Here is a 20915-nt window from a genome sequence, read left to right as displayed (position 1 = left end):
AAACGGTATAACCTATTAAAAAAAAGCTTTCATTTTCAATGGTTAAAAACTATCTAAAAACTTTTTCAAATAGTAAAAAGTTTTGCCAAAAGCTACCACTAAAAGTAGTCTTAGAATATAGAACCTCGCTTCTTACATGTGTTTTGAACAAACTATAATGCCAAGTGGAATTGTTTTTGAATAAAAATATTTGATTGTTAACTAAAACTTTAAAAAATCTTTATAAAGGACACGTAAAACCCAACAAATTTAGCTTTCTTCAACTTGAATGAAAAAATGGACAGCTATAACATAACATCCAACCTCAAATGACTGGTTTTATTTTGTTGATGTTAAGATTGAATCTATTCAGAACAACTATTCTCAACTACCAATTAACCTCTGATAAATATGTGTAAAGAACTGGAAACTTCTGGAATCTTGGTTATCAATCTTTAGATGTAAGAGCCAGAAAACCCAAAGCACTGATAAGAACATACTGCAAGATGCCAACATCAATCAGAATTGACTAAATGCAAGAAATAGTAATGTACTTTCTGTTTTCTATGTTTTATAGCATTATTACTTAATTTTTTATTATTACAACTTTATACTTTCAAAAATCAGAAAGTATACATACCTTTATAATGGGTTTTTCAGTCATTACGATTGTAATATAACCAACATAAGGTAAAAACCTGCAAATAAATGGTGTTTTTAGATCTTGAAACAAAGTAGATATCTTGGAAATAGTATAAAAAGCCAAAAAGATAGTTGACTGGTTGACTTTTTAGTATGACTTCCAAATATTACTGAATCTAAAGCATGTGACAGATGTTTTGCTCATACCCAACAGCTCTACCCATGATATGCTGCCTTTGAAGCCATTGCTGACCTGGCGCATATAGACCTCGGTCATTCGTAGGATTATTATCCCCTGAGAGAGAGAGAGAGAGATTGTCATAAAAGAGCACTTAACTGAGAATTGGTCTAAATTTATAAAAAAAAAAAATAATACCTTTTGTAAGAATATCAATATCTGATGTATCATTACGTTGATGAACCTGTAAAAAGAACCAATAATATATACACTTTAAATTAGCAGATGAATAAAAAGAAATTCCATGTTACTTGGTGGAAACTCAAGGGTTATAAAAATGTAATACCTTGATCACACGATGAACAATGGGAATCTCACGACGCTGAATGAAATTTATTAAAAAAAAATGAAAAAGTTTAGAGATTAAACAGAAAAGTGATAAAGAGTCATAAAGGATTAGGGTAACAAAAAGAAATTGGAAGTCTTACATCAATGTTGAACACAACAATTTCACCTGCTCGAATAGGGTCTTCACCCATTCGTAAGAACAGAATATCTCCCTGATGATATAAAATATAATTGGGCATCGGTTTCAAGAAAATATATGAAGAAGAAATTAAAGAATTCTTACAAAGTTAATTGGACAAACTTACCCTTTGGAATGCAGGCTCCATGCTTTCAGAAAGAACAACTACAACAGGTGATTCACTACCAGTCACACACATCAGAAATTTCCATAGAATTAGTGCAGATGAAACAATCATACCTGAAGTCAAAACCAAAATGTATCTTGACTTAAGTAATCTGATAAAAAAAATAAATGTATCAAGGCGCATTTTACATTGGCATGTCACCATTAAGCTTGAATCTAGATTGTTGTCTACACCATTAAAAAATTAACAATCATTCGTTATTGAGTTGTTTTAACAAACAATCTTGATTAGAACCAGAGCTTCATTCACAGATATAAAAACTTAAAATTATGAGTTATACAAGAGTGTTGATGCTTTCTCTTCCTAATTTTATACAATAAGAATGCTCTGAAACTTCTCCTTCAATGCAAATTTAGGTTTTCTCCATAAGTATAAAAAATCTGAGAACAGAAGAATCGAAATACATGAAAATTTTAATTCCCAAATTCTCGGATCATATGCAGAAATCAGAAATCAGAAATGAATGAGTGAAGGTATACATCTAGGTTACATGTTGTAGAAAGAGATAGGATACCGTACCCAGGGTGATGGCCTGCTCTAATGCTTGTCTGACATTAATGGACTTCAACGAACCGATCGAATCTCCGATGAAACCCATCGTTTTTAAAGTTTCGATCTTTCTAAATTATAATCTGCTTCCGACTTCACTTTGACTCCGATTTCATAAATCAAACTTTAACAGGGGTTGGGTGATTGAACGTCTATGGAATTCTTAACAATTCTTTTTAATATTAATATTTAGATTACACATTATATAAGTATAAAAGTCACTAAAGTTTTGTCTAAGATTTCATAACAATTTCCATTTGCTTCCGTTTTCAACCTTAATCGGGCTGCCATCCAGTTGCATCATTCAGCAAGTCATCTCTTGCCACGTGTATGTACTGCTCACGGGATTGCCCACTAGGCATCCCACTTCGCCGATTTTTAAAAATAATGTGCTATATTATTTAGAATTCGTATTTTTTAAATTTGACCCTTTAACTATTATTAGTTTGGTATATTGTCAAACTCAATATTAATAATTAAGTAACCATTAGTTGTCTATTTCTAATTAATGATTATTACTAGTATTATTTTTATTTTTTCATTAATAGTTACTTGCTATTTGTTTAAAAAGAGATGTAAGATCTTATGCAAAACATGTTGACGAGAGCTAAAGAATAGGAGTGGTTGTTGTATTCCTTATTAATAGGTTGTAGATAAAAGAGTTAGTTGTTAATACTTGTATAAATGTATGTACTCATTTTCAAGATCAATTTAATTGAAAAACGCAGGAATTATTCATCCATACGAATTCTGCTAAATCTCTACATGGTATCAGAGCGAAGCAAAATCTGATCCTTCGAAATATTGAAGCAATATGGGGTCTGGTGACGCAGATACAGGATCCTCTACCCCTGTTATCGTCCAGAATGTTCAGGACGCCCCTTTCCCCACCGGAATCATCCTCGATGACACAAATTTCCCGCTGTGGTCCCAATTAATGGAAATGCGAATTGGTGCTCGCAACAAATTAGGGTTCCTCACTGGTACAACGAAGAAACCCACAACGAATGAAAAGGCGATTGAAGTATGGACGACAGATAACAATCGAGTGAAGAGTTGGTTGATTGACTCCATGAGTCCAACCCTAATGCGCAGGTTTATTAGATTAAAGACGGCAGCAGAAATCTGGAATGCAGTTTCGAAAACGTTTTATGATGGAACCGATGAAACTCAACTCTTTGAGTTGAATCGAAAATCGTTCAACACCCGCCAAAACGGACGTCCACTTCCAACTTACTACAATGAATTAGTGAGCCTTTTCCAGGAAATTGATACACGATTGGAGGGAGACGAAGAGACAGTTGATGAAACGGTTGTGGCTAGCAAGATGTTGTCAAGGTTCCGTGTCCACATCTTCTTAGCTGGATTGGATTCTGAATTCAACCAGGCAAGAAGCAAATGCTTAAGGAAAGACCCACCACTCAGTCTTGAAGCATGCTATGCTTACATCAGGAAAGACTCCAGTCAGCGACAAGCCATGGAAGACACACCGGTTGAATCAGATAGTGTGGTTCATGTTGCAACACGAAACCGAACTGCGAAAGGAAAGGGTTCTAATGGAAAAGGAGGAGGAGGAAACACCTTCAAATGCACTCACTGTGGAGAAGAAGGACACTCTAAAGCCAAGTGTTATGAGATAATTGGCTACCCAGATTGGTGGGATTTTTCAAAAAGGCCAAGAAAGAAAGTCGGACAAGCTTCAGTGGCAACCTCGACCTCGGAGACTCAAGAACTAACCCCTCCTATGGCAGCACACACCTCCACTAGTTCTGGTAAGTCTCAATATAAAAATACTCATAGTAATGAGTGGATAATCGATACTGGAGCCTCAGATCATATGACAAATAACCTTGACAACTTAACTGCATCACATACCCCTAAACAAATGAACATCTATACAGCTAGTGGTGAAGTCGAAAATGTCACAGCTGAAGGCACTGTAAAAGTATCTAGCTCTATGGAGCTTAACAAAGTCTTAGTAGTTCCCTCGTTGTCTTCAAATTTACTATCAGTTAGTCAGATTACCGAAGCTCTAAACTGCTATGTTACTTTTTGGCCGAATAATTGTGTATTTCAGGACATTATGACACACCAGATTCGTGGCTATGGTACTAGGAGAGGGAGGCTATACTATCTGGAAGAAGACTATCGAAGTCAAGCAAATCATGTAGGAGTAACTCACGCGAATAAAGCCATGGCCATGTTATGGCATCGTAGACTTGGGCATTTATCCTTTAGTTATCTTAGAAAAATGAAACCAAATTTGTTTTTGAATGTATCAGATGATGAATTTAGTTGTAGGATATGTGAGTTATCGAAAAATAAAAGAATATCTTACTCTCCTAGTGATACTAAAAATTTGGTACCATTCATGACAATTCACTCTGATGTATGGGGTCCGGCACCAATCCAGACCCCGAGTGGTGCTCGTTACTTTGTTACGTTTACAGATGAATGCACACGCATGATTTGGATATCTCTCCTCAAAAACAAAGGAGAAGTATTCAAAGCCTTTACAGAATTACATAAGTTCATAAAAACTGAGTATAGGAGAGAAATTCATACTCTACAATCGGATAACGGGGGTGAGTATGTTAGTTGGGAGATGAAAAACTTTTGTAAAGAAAATTTGATACGACATCAAACTTCTTGTTCACAAACCCCACAACAGAACAGACTTGCTGAACGTCGAAATAGATCAATCCTCGAAATTGTTCGCGCTTCCCTCTTTGATATGACAGTACCACGCAAGTATTGGGGGTAAGCAGTTCGATCCGCTGCCTATATCATGAATCGTACACCTTCAAGGGTCATTGAATTCAAGACTCCTCTACAAAAACTACATGACCTCATAGAGATTGCACCAAATCAGAATCTTGAACCTCGAATTTTTGGGTGCACGGCCTATGTTCATCAAAATATAGGTAAACTTGAACCAAGAGCCATTCGATGCTTCTTTATAGGGTATGCGGACTATAAGAAGGGTTACCGGTGTCTTGATCCCCAAAGTGGAAAGGTATATGCCACTCGTGATGTGTCGTTCCATGAAACTATTCCATACTTTGACCATAAGGATCCGCTTCAGGGGGAGAGATGTCATGAAGAAAATAAAAATGAACAAAGTCCCAACCAGAATGAGTTTTTTGAAATCTTTGAAAGACAGCAAGATGGTAACACCAACCTAGAAATCGAAGATGCTGATGAACAACAACAAGCTGGTGACACCAACCTAGAAATGGAAGAGGTAGATACTCACGAAACCGAAGTCACCGAAGAACCGGTTATCGAACAGGAGCATAATCAAGTGATTGAAGATACTAATGAAACTGGTAATACTATGCCAGATGTGTCTGTTTTGCAGGAAAATGAACAGGGAAATGATGATATCTCAAACCTTGAAGAAGAAGATACTGATCTTGAAACAGGAGGTGTACAGAGATACCCTATAAGAAGCAACCGGGGGAAACCAAAGAAACAGTATCAACCAGATGTGAAGGCAAGAGGAAAATATGCAATCATTAATTATGTTTCGCAACATAGGTTGGCAAAACCACATGCACTCCTGGTAGAAAATTTAACCACCACATCAATTCCAAATAATGTACAAGAAGCCTTGAGTGACGAAAGGTGGAAGAATGCAATGAATGAGGAAATGAAGGCACTTCAAAAGAATGAGACGTGGGAACTTGTGAGACTTCCTAGTGGACATAAGACTGTGGGGTGTAGGTGGATTTACACTATCAAACTGGACTCAAATGGGAACATTAACAGGTATAAGGCCAGATTAGTAGCAAAGGGGTACACACAAAAGTATGGAATAGACTATGGTGACACGTTTGCCCCGGTGGCGAAGATCAATACCATTAGAATTCGTGTTTCAATTGCTGCAAACAAAGACTGGCCTCTTAAGCAATTTGATGTAAAAAATGCGTTCCTCAACGGATACCTGGAAGAAGAAGTTTATATGGATCCCCCACCAGGTATTAAATGTGAAGGGAAAGTGTGCAAGCTAAAGAAAGCCCTGTATGGACTGAAACAATCCCCACGTGCATGGTTTGGAAGGTTTTCGACATTTATGAAGAAGATTGGATATAAGCAAAGTGATGTTGATCACACTTTGTTTGTGAAAGCAAAAAATGGGAAGGTGACTGCCTGAATTGTTTATGTTGATGACATGGTAGTGACAGGAAATGATAATGTTGAAATGAAGAATCTCCAAAGAGCATTGGCCACTGAATTCGAGTTGAAAGATCTAGGAAGTTTGAAATACTTCTTAGGGATTGAGGTGGCAAGATCAAAGGCAGGAATATCAATGAATCAACGAAAATATGTGCTAGATCTCTTAGCAGAGACTGGGATGTTGAACTGTAAACCGGTAGATACCCCTATCGAAACAAATCACTATTTGGAGATACTTCCCAATCAAATTCCAGCAAATAAAGATCGGTATCAGAAGTTAGTAGGAAAATTGATCTACCTATCTCACACAAGACCAGACATAGCTTATGATGTGTCTGTGGTCAGCCGGTTCATGCATGCGCCAAGTGAAATTCATATGAATGCAGTATACCGGATCTTGAGATATCTTAAATCATCTCCAGGAAAGGGCATATTTTTTGGAAAAAATCAAGATCACCATGTTAGTGGCTTTACTGATGCGGATTGGGGTGGAGATCGAAATGATGGAAAGTCCACTTCAGGTTATTTCACCTTTGTTGGTGGTAACTTAGTCACATGGAGAAGCAAGAAACAAAAGGTGGTCTCAAGGTCAAGCGCGGAAGCTGAGTATAGAGGAATGGTTCATGGCATTTGTGAACTGTTATGGATAAAGCGGATTCTAAGAGATCTAGGGGTCTCATTAAGATCACCCATGCAGCTATATTGTGATAATGAATCAGCAGTGAAGATTGCTAATAATCCTGTACAACATGACAGGACAAAGCACATGGAGATTGACCGACATTTTATTAAAGATCACTTAGAAAGAAATATTGTGGAGCTTCCACATGTAAGCTCTGAGGATCAACTTGCAGATATGCTAACGATGGCAGTGTGTGGGAGAGTATTTCATAGCTCTCTTGACAAGCTGGGAATGAAGGATATACATTCTCCACCTTGAGGGGGAGTGTTGACGAGAGCTAAAGAATAGGAGTGGTTGTTGTATTCCTTATTAATAGGTTGTAGATAAAAGAGTTAGTTGTTAATACTTGTATAAATGTATGTACTCATTTTCAAGATCAATTTAATTGAAAAACGCAGGAATTATTCCTCCATACGAATTCTACTAAATCTCTACAAAACAAGGGTTTTAAACATGTATGTTGGCGTGGAAGTTTATAAATTCTACTGGTACAAAAAGTTATTTTTTACTAAATAATTAATACTAAATATTATTTCCTACAAAGATTAAAGATATACAATTTTTATATTTCCTTGCTATTATCTATAGACCATTTTTGTAATTTTATTTATACTATTTCAACATAATGTAGACTATTGGAGGTCGAAATGAACATCTCAACCATAATAAAGGATTATGGTCACCAATACAGTAAGTGAAGTTTATCGATTTTTCAATGACCATATTCATTCCCCTTTTGATCGTAACCATTAATTTTTTACTAGTTTTACTGCAAGTGATAGAATCTAGGGGTGTTCGTTTGGATGAATTAGTTCGATCCAATCCAATCAAGTCAATTTGGTTGGATCGGTTTTTATTATTCGGTTTTTAAAAACTAAAACATTTTTAAACGAAATATAATTATAAATATTATCGAATTTTACACAAGAAGAAAAAATAAATTATTTAGTTACGATTTGAAATTTATAAACAACTATTAAGAATATATATTATATTTTAATAATTTATAGATAATAACTTTTAAGAGAAAACACATATTAATATTTTTTACTAGATGAAACTTTTTGAGCCTATTTCAAAAAATAAATTACAAATTAATAAATAATTATAGATATATATTAAAAATAAATAGATTAAAAACTGTTATTTGTTTTTTTTGGACTATTCGGTTTTTATTTTATAAACCATAACCAATCCGAAATCCAAAATAATAATTCAGTTTTGTCGAAAACCAATCCAAAAATTTGAATATCCGAACCAAATTGTCCAATCCAAATTGTCCAATTGAACAGTTCGGTTTTATCCAAATACTGATGGAACCCACTATACTTGTTTGTTACTATGGGTTCTTCTACACACATACATAGTGTGTGTGTGTGTCTATATATATATATATATATATATATATATATATATATATATATATATATATATATATATATATATATATATATATATATATATATATATATATATATATATATATATATATATAATGTCCAAAATCAAATGGCTGCAATTGTGATTTTCATGATGCTAGGATTGAATCTATTCCGAACCACTATTCTCAATTGACAATTAACCTCTGATAAATATGGGTATGGAAAAGAAAAAGGTGTGAATAAAAGGAATTGTTTCTGGAAACTTCCGGAATCTTGGTTTATCAATCTTTGGATGTAAGCGCAAGTAAACCCAAAGCGCCAATAAGAACATACTGCAAGAAGCCAACATTCATCAGCATTGGGTCTAAAACCAAGAAATATCAATGGACTTTCTATTTTCTCCATATTTTATAGCATTGTAATTATACAATCGTTTTTTACTATAACAAGTCACAACATTATACTTTCAAAAATCAGAAAGTATACATACCTTTATAATCGGGTTTTCAGTCATTATTATTGTTACATAACCAACATAAGGTAAAAACCTGCAAATAAATGGTGCTTTTAGATCTTGAAACAAAATAGATAGTTGACTGGTTGACTTTATAGTATGACTTCCAAATAAAATATATTACTGAATCTAAACGTGTTGATCTTACCCAATGGCTCTACCCATGATATGCTGCCTTTGAAGCCATTGCTGACCTGGCGCATATAGAACTCGGTCATCCTGATCATTATTATCCCCTGAGAAAGATTCAGAAAGAAATTGTCATAAAAGAAGACTTGCGTTGTGTGAGAATTGGTATAAATTTATACAAAATAATACCTTTTGTAAGTACATCAATATCTGCTGTATCATTACGTTCATGAACCTGTAAAAAGAAGCAATAATATACAGTTAAAGAAACATCATGTTACTTGGTGGAAACTCAAGGGTTATAAAAATGTAATACCTTGATCACACGATGAACAATGGGAATCTCGCGACGCTGAATGAAATTTATTAAAAAAAAATGAAAAAGTTTAGAGATTAAACAGAAAAGTGATAAAGAGTCATAAAGGATTAGGGTAACAAAAAGAAATTGGAAGTCTTACATCAATGTTGAACACAACAATTTCACCTGCTCGAATAGGGTCTTCACCCATTCGTAAGAACAGAATATCTCCCTGATGATATAAAATATAATTGGGCATCGGTTTCAAGAAAATATATGAAGAAGAAATTAAAGAATTCTTACAAAGTTAATTGGACAAACTTACCCTTTGGAATGCAGGCTCCATGCTTTCAGAAAGAACAACTACAACAGGTGATTCACTACCAGTCACACACATCAGAAATTTCCATAAAATTAGTGCAGATGAAACAATCATACCTGAAGTCGAAACCAAAATGCATCTTAACTTAAGTAATCTGATAATCAATGTATCAAGTCACATTTTTTACTTTACTTTGGCGTGTCTTACACCATGTTAATAAAAACAACTAATAGTAATTCAAGTTATTTCAAGAAACAATCTTGATTGGAGCTAGAATCCCACTCGCAAATATAAAAACTTAAAGTTGTGAGTTATACACTAAAGAGTGCTCTGAAACTGCTACGTTAATGCAAATTTAGGTTTTCTCCATAAGTTTGAAAACCAAAGAGCTCAAACCAGATGATGTCAATACAATAAATTCAATGAAATTAGTCGATGAAACCAAAGTTTGGTTTCTTGACTTCTAATGTCGATTGCTTGTAAGGATTTTCATTTCACAGATATATATATAAGATACTACGGTTGATTGCATTTCCCGATTCAAACGCAAAAAACAAATTAAAATCCTTTCCTCTTGATGCATTCTTTCTGTTTTCATCCACGTTCCCTTTCATATTAACCTTGCACATTTTCGGGAAGATAAGAACCAGCCCTAATTCGGAAGCAACATTCTACTCCGATACAACAAAGGGTATAAAAAAAATCTGATCGAGATATTGAGAACGGAAGAATCCAGATAATGAAAATGGGGATAACAGAATTCTCATATCATATGCAGCAGAGATCAAACAGTAAAGCTATACATCTAGGTTACATTTTATGGACAGAGATAGGTAGCTTACCCAGAGTGATGGCCTGCTCTAAGGCTTGTCTGACTTTAATGGATTTCAACGAAGCGATCGAATCTCCGATGAAACCCATCGTCCTAAAGTTTCGATCTTTCTAATCTACTTGCGACTTCACTTTGACTCCGATTTCAAAAATCAACCTTTTAACTAGGGGACTGAGCGTGATTGAACGTTTATCGAATTCTCAACAAAACTTCCAACAGTTCTTTCCTTATATCTTGCTATATTTTGGGAAAAAATAATATTTGTGGGGCTGTTTGTTTCTAACATCTCTTTTGCATTTAATCCTAATATTTAGATGTCAGTTTCTAAAAAAGATTTCCAAATTAAAAAAGAAAAATATTGACATCGTTAACTACTTTCACTTTTTTTGTTGTCTTTTAACCAAAATTAAAGTAACATTTAAACTAAACTTATTAAAAGTCGGTTACTGATTATTTGGTTTATAATCAATATATATATATATATATATATATATATATATATATATATATATATATATATATATATATATATATATATATATATATATATATACTATCTTATAAAAGAAATCTAACTATTTCTAAAAATAGATTGATTATAATAATAATATTTTTTTAAGACGTTCAAATGATAAAGCTGATAGTACAAGTAACAATTAATAAAATAATATTAAATTTTAACCACATTTTGATTTCAAAAATTTATCATCAAATCTCCTTATATTTCTCAACAATTTGATATGGTTCCTTCAAATCCCGAATTCATTTAAATTTTGAACCCTTTTAGATATTCTTAAATTTAGCATGTTGATTCAAATATCCCTCTAATCGCATATACTTCTTTGTTCCCTCGTCTGCTATAAAGCCCACCGTCCATGAACAAAAAATGACTTCATCTCCCAAATAACACCATAGTTTGATTATTTTGTCATCGATATGTACTTTCTTTTGTAACATAACATTTTTGTAGAGGAAACATATCACCGAAAGAATTTACACGCCCCGCCGCTTTGCGCGGGTACACTGCTAGTATATATATATGGAAAAATGAATATACCCTGAAGGGTATATAAGCTTAGGTACTCAAACCTACTTTAATTAGTTGTTTTGTTTGATATATTCATTATAATGTTATTAAACTTCAACCTTAACTTGATTTATTTTGAAGATTTTTGAAATTTTACTATTGTTTTCCTCTTATATCACATCTTTTTTCAGAACACCTATTAGGTTATATATATTAGAGTTGAAAATGAAAATTATGTAAGAGGAAGATAAATGTGAAATTTATAAAAAATTTATAAGTAAATCAAGTTAGAAGTTGAATTATAAGAATATTAGACAATTACAATGTATACATATTATACAAACAACATAGTATGATGACTTTGGGTACCTAAGCTTATATACTCTTAAGGGTATATTCACTTTTCCCATATATATATATATATATATATATATATATATATATATATATATATATATATATATATACTTAAGGAAAATTATTTTATTTAAATCTTAGTGTTAGAAAAACTTTTTTAAATTCAAAAAAAATTAGTTTATTCGAACAACTTGCAAACTATAAAAAACTGATATTTTTTTTCTTGTTGACTGTAAAAGTTTAATCTGCATATGTCTACAAATATAATCTACAAACTCCAAATATTTTACCTCTTAGATAATAAACAACACATTAGTATAAGTCTCAAATTCATGACATCTAAGAATTAATAATTATGGGGAAAAAAAGGGGAAAAGGAAAAATGTATAATTTTATTTATTACATTCAACCCTTAAAATTATACTTACCGCCATCTCATTTTTTGGTTTTTTGGTTTCTCAACAAATGTATCACTATATATGTATAATTTTATTTACATGTCCTGAGTTTGAGAATTACACTAGGTATTTTTACTGCATTGTAAGATATATGTAAACATTAAATGCAACAAAGATGATAATACAAAGAAAAAGAGCTAATGGCTTACTAACTAAAATGTTGCGCAACTCAAAAAGTTGTACTTTCGAATCTTATATTCAATGCCTTTTTTTTTCCCTTTTTTTTTTACTTTAAGCATTACGTTTTAAAAAATCTATGGCTAAAATGATTTTTTTTAAAGATAATGGCAAATGCCAGATAGGAAACAAAAATATATTCAGGCAAAACACAAACTGAGACATAAAAGTTGAGATCAAATGAAAAAAGAACGGATAAACTAACATGTCATCATAACAAACAACAATGATATAACAATAAAAAAATCAAAATTACAATGATACAAAAAATAGAAGTTAAAACAAAATAAGACATATAAATAATGTTTTTTTTTGTTTTAACTATTTAATGTGATATTCAAGGATTAATAAAATAAAAAAGTTTTTTGTCTCAGATTTCACAAAATCTCAATTCTCAACTCTCCATTTGCATCCAATTGCATTATTTAGTAAGTCATCTTTTGCCACATGAAGATACCCCCAATGTGGCTTGCCGATTAGCATCCCATCTCTGTGATATATATATATATATATATATATATATATATATATATATATATATATATATATATATATATATATATATATATATATATATATATATATATATATATATATAAAAGCAATCACCATCATCTTTCACGTAATAATAAAGCATCTTCTAAAGTCTTTTGTCTTCATATCATATTATCTTCATATTATCATTGATAATGTCATGCATGCATTTGATAATAATTTTGATAATATTTGTTTATACTCTATACATATATATATATATATATATATATATATATATATATATATATATATATATATATATATATATATATATTATGTCCTTGTTAAACATCTAAATATCATACTTGCTCTTCTTAATGTTTTTTAATATCATATATACCCAAATACATTTATTTGATAATTTTTGTTGATTTATAATTATTTTACTTTTTTAAAATTGTTAAAACTAAAAACAACAACCAAATGGACAAATGGACAATATTGTCCTTAGTTCTAAATTGTAGGACTATATCACGTGTTTGAATTTAATTACGATCACAAAGGTTTCTTCCCTATCGCAACCTGCCTTCTTCCAAATCGTAATCTCTTAATACTTACGTGTAGCCTCCTATTCCCCCTTCTGATCTAGTTGACATCATCCACACACACATCCAACGCAAACATACTCTTCATTCAGGTGTAACACTAGTTTGTGAGCCACAATCTAATCTAAGGTCCTCTTCTTCGTTTCATAGCATTGATTGAGGGGTAAATCGGTTTTGCTTCTTGGAAGTGTTCATCTGAAAGTGATATTTGGGGTAAATCAATTTGGATTTTTGGGGTAAATTAATTGGATTTTGGAGGGTAAATCGATTTGAAATTTTGGTTATCATCATAAAAAATGTTGGTTTTGATGTTGGCTTATTCTTGAAAGTAGATGGATAAATATGGTTTGCTCTTTAAAGTTCAATTCTAATGTTTGTTTTTGTTGGATCAAAATGAATTAATGCAAGAAACTTAAGGAACCTTTGAACAATAAAAAAAAGAGGTTTTTATGTGTAGTAAATGCAAACTTTATTAACCATCTATCATTTTTTTTACAAAGAAACTTTACTAAGTCATATATACACCATGAACCATCACAATGTTTACTATAGCATTGCAAAGTTTCATGCACTAATCGACTATTATACCCAGTTGCCCCTATTAACCATAATTAACTACCAAAAGATCTTTTGTCTAACGGTAAGGAGTGATACTCTCAAATGAAATGTCATAGATTCAAGTCTTTTAGGAGATATAAGTGATATTTAGAAGTAGGTTTAGATAGTTTGTCGTTTCAAAATAATAATAATAATAGCTAACTAACTTTAATATCTAACTTAACTAATTGATTATAACTTCCATCAACCAATAACTTAACTAAGCCATATATACATGATGAAGCATCACTTAGTAAACATTGCAAAGTTTCATGCACTAATTGACTATTATACCCAGTTGCCCCTATTAAGCATAATTAACTTGACTGTTATACCAAGGTTCTAAAAAGTTCGCCATGGCTCCGTGATGGCGCGCCACGACTCCAAGGCTTGCACCTGCCGCCAAGCTTTACCAAAATACCGCTTTAACTCATATATGTGTATAAAAATAAATAATAGTTGAAAATACACATAAAAATATTAATTATAGAAAATTGCCGCCTTAACTCATGTCTTACAAACGTTAAGGCTTAACGTTGCCGCCAAGTCATGTCTTACGTTATTTAGAACCTTGGTTATACCCAATTGCCCCTATTAAGCGTAATTAACTAAACGTTATTTAGAACCTTGGTTATACCCAATTGCCCCTATTAAGCATAATTAACTAACTTTAATATCTAACTTAAGATTATAACTTCCATCAACCAATAACTTGAAATGCCTAGAGTACCCTTCAACAGTTTCAACTCATTGCTATGTGTTTTACTTTTGAAGTTATGGAGCTTTGGCTGGTTTTGTTTCCGAAAATTCAAGCCTATATTGGATGATGTAATTAAATGTCCGAAAATTCAAGCTTATATTGGATGATGTAATTAAATGTATTAAGAGGCTGCAACTGGTAAGAATGCAGGCTACAATGGGAAAGAAGCCCCTGCAACCGTAATTAACTTCAAACACACACACACACACACACACATATATATATATATATATATATATATATATATATATATATATATATATATATATATATATATAATAAAAAACATTTGGTGTAATTACAATATTAAGAGTTCAGGTTGGACAAACACAACATTTAGTTGTTTAGCAAGAGTATATATGAAATTTTGCCTATACATATGGTTTTCAATTCCCTACAAATAGAACATAATATTGATATATTCTTATATATTTTTGAATATTAAAAAAAATAAGATGATGTGGTAAGACCATTTCTTATCAATTTTGTGTAGTGAAAGAAAGATATTGAAAATGATGTAGTGCCGACGTGACATAAAAAAATGTGGTATCACACACCGGTTTAAGAAAAATCAAATATCTTTTTACTTTTTCTTCCTACTAACTAAATCGAGATAAGTTTCAAAATCAAAATAATAATTTAAGAGACCTAATGGATTCTACACGTGATCAACCATAAATTAAAGAATTTTTTCTTATATTTTACAAGTCATACCAACCAAAAGATAAACTCACATGTGATCAACCATTTGTTTTTACCCCATAAACAAAGATGCAAAGTTGATGTCCCCATTTTAAAATTCAATTACCAATTAATACCACTTGTACAAGAGAAAGAGAAAGAGAAAGAGAAAGCACAAACAACTAACTAACTTCCAAAATCTCAACTGCTTTTAAAATTCCAATCCAAAAACTCAAAGTCTGCAAGAAAATATTAAATACCATTCGTTCAGACAATGTGAAATTTTGCTCATAATCATATCATCCATCCATCCGCAAACTCAACCAACCACTTCTTATGCCGGCACTGTTACAAAACAAGGATTCAGAAACAGAGCTTGTCTAGAATATAATCACCAAAACAATAACAATTAAAAATAATAATAATCATGAATACTGCAAAAAAGGCCATACTGTATGTTGAAGTATCAATTTGTTCCGGAAGCTCCTTTATGTCAACCTCAAACCTTTCCTGAACCTGCAAGCAACATAAAAATTAAAATTATGATATAAAATCAGACAGATATTAAAAAAATGTACTTTTTATGTTAGGGTGCAAAAGTGCAACAGATAAATACCTGGTTAAGAACATCAGAGTCTGAAGCAGATGATACAAAAGTGATAGCAAGACCTTTTGTTCCAAATCTGCCAGCTCTTCCCACCTGTACCAAAACAAAGCATCACCAATTAAGAAATCAGTTTACATTAATTTAAATAATAATAGTCTTTACTTGTTTTTATATAAAACTAAATGAAAGAAACAAACCCTGTGGAGATATGTATCAGCAGAATCTGGCATATCATAATTAATGACAATATTAACACGCTCAATGTCTATCCCTCTTCCAACTAAATCAGTTGCCACCAGGATTCTTTTCAGCCCTTCCTTGAACCCCTTGTAGCGTGTCAATCTAATACAATTAAAAAAAAAAAAAAAAAAAAGTCAACTCCAACAGAAAATGATAAAAGCATATTATGAAAACCAGTGAGTTGGTTTAGTTGGTTGCCTTTCTTCTTGAGACATTCCAGAATGGATGCATATAGATGGGAAGTTGCATTCCACAAGTAATTTGTTAAGCTCTGCTGCTCTACTCACACTCTTGACAAAAATCACAACTTGGTTGAAATCCAAGGCATCTAGAAGGTCATTCAGCTTCCGATTCTTCTCCATCTCACCCAATTTTATGTAATGCTGACATCACATCACATCACATCACAGGAAATAAAAGATTGACAGGAATGAGGTTTGGTTGAATAATTTTTCATATGAAATCTTTTTTACATTTTCATGTAAATACATACAGTCATCTCATTTTCAGGAAATAAAAGTAAGTGAAAAAGTTAAAACAGGAGTTAACTTGGCTTCTTCTTAGAGTTGAATACCTGGACCAATCCATGAAGAGTTAACTTGGCTTCATCATCAACATAAATTTCCATCGGCTGAAAATGGTAAAAAAACAGGAGTCAAGAAACTGTTAAGCAAATTACAAGACACAAAGAGTTCAATTACACAAGAAACAATCAACAAAAAAGTATTTGTATTGTATTACTATTACATACATCTTGCATAAACTTCTTGCAAACAGGTCGAATCTCCTTGCTTAGTGTTGCAGAGAACATCATCACTTGTTTGTCATGAGGGGTCATTTTGAAAATATCCTGCACATCTTTTCTCATATCTGTACACAAGTAAAACATAATTAAACATACATGCCAAAAACTAAAGCATACACTATAAGTAATAAGACAACCATTAAAAAAAAAAAAAAAAAAAAAAAAACATACCAAGTGACTCAAGCATTTTGTCACACTCATCAAGGATAAAATGCCTCACATTCTTCAATCCAAGATCCTTATCTCTAGCAAGCCCTAGTATTCTTCCAGGTGTTCCAACAACAATATGAGGACATTCATTCTTTAGCAGCTCCTTATGGGTCCTTATGTTGACTCCTCCATAAAAGACAGCAACTTTGAGATCAGGCAAGTATCTACTGAACCTTTCAAACTCATGACAGATCTATATGACCACAAACACAAAAAGAGTAAGACATGGGTGAAAATTAACATTTTCAAATTGTTGGAGGGTTACAAATGAAAATCTGACCTGATAAGCTAGTTCCCTGGTGTGGCAAAGAACAAGTGCAGCAACTTGACCTGCTACAGGCTCGATTTGCTGAAGTGTAGAGAGAACAAAAACAGCAGTTTTCCCCATTCCAGACTTGGCTTGACAGATGACATCCATTCCTAAAATAGCCTGTGGTATGCACTCATGTTGCACTGATGAAGCGAATGAAATCCTTCGTAAGTAAAAATCACGGCTTCTTCCCGAAAATGGAAAGGTTTACCAAACCAGATATCTGGCTGAAATGATGAGCATGGAAGTAATATTTACCTGGAAAGAAGGAAATAATAATAAAAGAAGTATAATTAGTTGAAATACACATGTATAAAGGAAAAAAGCTTGGGAGAAAAAGTAACAGATACAATCTATAACTAATACTGAATGAAAACAAACAGAAGTATAAGACTTTGCCTTCTGAAGGGTGTTCAAACCCAGAATCTACAATGGCTCTAAGAAGCTCTGGTTTCAGCAAGAAGTCTCGGAACCCGGAACTGTGAATTCCAACATAGCCCCTGCAATATCAAGTGAATAACATATTATAAGTTTAGGTGTGACACAAAGATGAATTCAAGAACCTAAAATCAGAGTCACGTGTGAAAAATAAAATCTAACAAGTCTAATGTTTATAGCAATGATGCATATTTGCAGGTAATATAACTAACTTCCTGATACAGAGTGTATAACAAACTCAAATCATTCTTTTTCTTGCTTTTTGTTCAGCAGCACAAGTAACAATAAGAAAAACTAATGTACCACCATAATACCACATATAGGAAGGTGACATCAAACAGAAGGAGGTTAAAGCCTTATTGAAATAGTATAAAATCTCAACACTGTTGAGCATGTATAGATAAGAAGAGAATAGACGTGTTCTGGTTCTCTTTGTTTGAACAAGTGAGAGTGATACGTTTAAGTTTCATAATGAAAGTTTCTTGGTGGTAGCTAGATCCACAATCAAGTGATGAATAGTTTCTTTGATGCAAGGATCTAAGTTAACGGAAGTGTATCTTGTGTTCAACTATGTAGTAGATTAATACCAATTTTTATACTTTTGCCAATAAAACTCACTTGTAAATAACTCATTTAACGATATAAGTAATGTACTTGAGACGTGGCATGTTTAACACTTTCTCCAAGTCCGGTTATCATTAGTGTTAAATAGTTATACCCTCAATATTTTTCCCTCACTGTCATATATGATTAAATTAATGAGAATCCCCCCTAAGTGTAATTCTGCACTGAATTACCAGCTAAACAGTTCATCGAGTTCAAACAAAGGATTCAATTTAAATTAACAAGTAACAAGACATCACATGCAATTTGCAAACATAAACTAACATCACTCATAGAAGTCATACAAACTCTGCAAAAAAAAAAAACTAGATCAAAATACTGCGGCTTACTTTTTGACGGTCTCGGAACCAGGTTTCCCGTTGATGGCCTCGGGGGCTTTTTCATCTTCCTCTTCATAATCGAGAAGCTCCTCCTCGTAAGCGTCGTTATCCTTTACTTCCCCCATGACAACTCCTCTGCACAACGATACTACTTTGTTATAATCAATTAATAAAGATCAATCAATCCATGTTCAAAATAAAAGAGAGAAATCTGCGATTTAGGGTTTATGTTTACCTTTCTTCGAGCAAATACTAAACTCGCTTGCGGCTGAAGCGCGTTGAAACAGATCGAGATCAAACAACAAGCGTTGTGTTAAGAGCAGAGATTGAGGGGTAGAACACCTGAAAGAGATTAAACAAAAATCTAGGGTTTTCGAACGAGACGAAGACTAGAGAGGCAGATACAGTTAACGGCTACAGTGAATAATTTATAGACAAGATATCGTGTACCGGTAAATTACATCCATACCCTTAAAGTGGCCGCTCCCGTCACACCTATCATACTACGTACAGAAACTAATCCAACTAGGGTTATACCGTTGTCGACAATATTAGTGTATTTAAATTAAATGTTTTTATATATTTTTTTTTTTGACACTGATTCAATTTTATATTTTTATAAATAAAAAATTAAAAATGATATATAAATAAGTCATTGATCGCAAGTGATCACCAGCCCAGCTGTTTGTGATGCATCCAGGTTATAGGCTCCAGTGGATAAAGTCAAGAGTTCGACTCCTTGGCCGAATACATGTGGGGATTTTCCCTAAATTTGTGTGGGTTCGATCATTCGTTCCCTCTTGAGATGAGTGGTGGGCCGTCAGGTATTCCTGATACATCAGATCAGGTTACCTTCTAACTGTTGTTGGTTCTTAAAAAAATAAGTTTATATATATATATATATATATATATATATATATATATATATATATATATATATATATATATATATATATATATATATATTGGTTAAAATGAGAACTAAAAAAATGTTAAGAACCTTCATTTGATTAGTAAACATGGATTGTGAGTATCACTAAATAAGTTAAAATCATGATTTTGTTTTTTTCATAAGAAAATGACAAAATCATAATTTATATATTATAATAATTTCATTCATACATTCATTTATATTTTAACATAAAATTTATATAAAATACAACTTTATACATGTCATTTACAGTTTAATACATAAAAACTTCACAAATTAATATAATATATTTTACACAAATTCACAGATTTAGAAAAATCAAACCCAAACTCTTCCGCTACCACCAACAACCACTTGTGTTAATGTCGCGGTCATCTTCTTTCCAAAACAAATCATCAAGTCATACATTGACAACTTAAATACTACATTCACAATTTAACAAAACTATTAATTTACTCATTTTAAATTTAATGCAAAACAATTATAAAAACTAATGATTTGTTACATACTTATACACATAAAAAATAAATATATTTACAAGAAAACTAGTACAAAAATCCATACATGAATCATTCATATTTTAACACAAATTTATAATAAAAAACACAACAAAGTAGTGAGTTCACAACTTAATACAATTAATTATCATTTAATACATAAAATTCATACCTTAATATACTAATTAATAGTTTAGTGCAAATAATTACATATTCTTAACCTAAAACATACATTTGTACTTTATATCCAGAGGGTAGCTCTTATTCAAAGTTTAATTTAATAATATTCATAGTTTAAATTGTTTGTAATTTATTTAAAATTAAAGAATATCATATATATTTATAATGCTTCTTTCCTCTCGTATAATCAAAAACAAAATCCATAAAAAAATTAC

The 20915-nt window shown here is 32.1% G+C and overlaps 3 protein-coding genes across 4 annotated transcripts; all 3 read right to left on the bottom strand.

Annotated features, from left to right (window-relative positions):
• Window positions 1–269: 269 nt before the first annotated feature.
• On the bottom strand, window positions 270–2321 carry LOC145042732 (uncharacterized). Its single transcript, XM_078991201.1, has 8 exons — window positions 2032–2321; window positions 1453–1565; window positions 1288–1359; window positions 1146–1181; window positions 998–1043; window positions 829–916; window positions 620–677; window positions 270–478 (listed from the first exon to the last, which is right to left on the bottom strand). Exons 1-8 carry the CDS (start codon window positions 2108–2110, stop codon window positions 428–430), a joined length of 543 nt encoding a protein of 180 aa, XP_078847327.1. The 5' UTR covers window positions 2111–2321; the 3' UTR covers window positions 270–427.
• A 6111-nt stretch (window positions 2322–8432) lies between these two features.
• Window positions 8433–10658, bottom strand: LOC145042731 (uncharacterized). Its single transcript, XM_078991200.1, has 8 exons — window positions 10410–10658; window positions 9571–9683; window positions 9406–9477; window positions 9264–9299; window positions 9137–9182; window positions 8967–9054; window positions 8795–8852; window positions 8433–8636 (listed from the first exon to the last, which is right to left on the bottom strand). The coding sequence occupies exons 1-8, from the start codon at window positions 10486–10488 to the stop codon at window positions 8586–8588; spliced, it is 543 nt and encodes a 180-aa protein (XP_078847326.1). The 5' UTR covers window positions 10489–10658; the 3' UTR covers window positions 8433–8585.
• Window positions 10659–15625: 4967 nt separating this feature from the next.
• Window positions 15626–19509, bottom strand: LOC145042730 (DEAD-box ATP-dependent RNA helicase 15-like). 2 transcript variants are annotated; one of them, XM_078991198.1, is made up of 12 exons: window positions 19328–19509; window positions 19102–19227; window positions 18110–18210; window positions 17681–17853; window positions 17362–17593; window positions 17137–17255; window positions 16960–17016; window positions 16584–16768; window positions 16343–16487; window positions 16155–16238; window positions 15991–16054; window positions 15626–15883 (listed from the first exon to the last, which is right to left on the bottom strand). In XM_078991198.1, exons 2-12 carry the CDS (start codon window positions 19215–19217, stop codon window positions 15873–15875), a joined length of 1287 nt encoding a protein of 428 aa, XP_078847324.1. In that variant the 5' UTR covers window positions 19218–19227; window positions 19328–19509; the 3' UTR covers window positions 15626–15872. The 2 variants fall into 2 exon arrangements, with proteins under 2 accessions (XP_078847324.1, XP_078847325.1); XM_078991199.1 differs by lacking the exons at window positions 19102–19227; window positions 19328–19509 and having other exon boundaries at window positions 17681–17968.
• Between the last annotated feature and the right edge of the window lie 1406 nt (window positions 19510–20915).

The sequence above is a fragment of the Lactuca saligna genome, chromosome 4 (assembly GCF_052625555.1).
Source record: "Lactuca saligna cultivar CGN05327 chromosome 4, ASM5262555v1, whole genome shotgun sequence".
Lineage (NCBI taxonomy): Eukaryota > Viridiplantae > Streptophyta > Magnoliopsida > Asterales > Asteraceae > Lactuca > Lactuca saligna.
The sequence above is the reverse complement of the archived record's forward strand: the minus strand, read 5'-3'. Positions and strand labels throughout refer to the sequence as shown.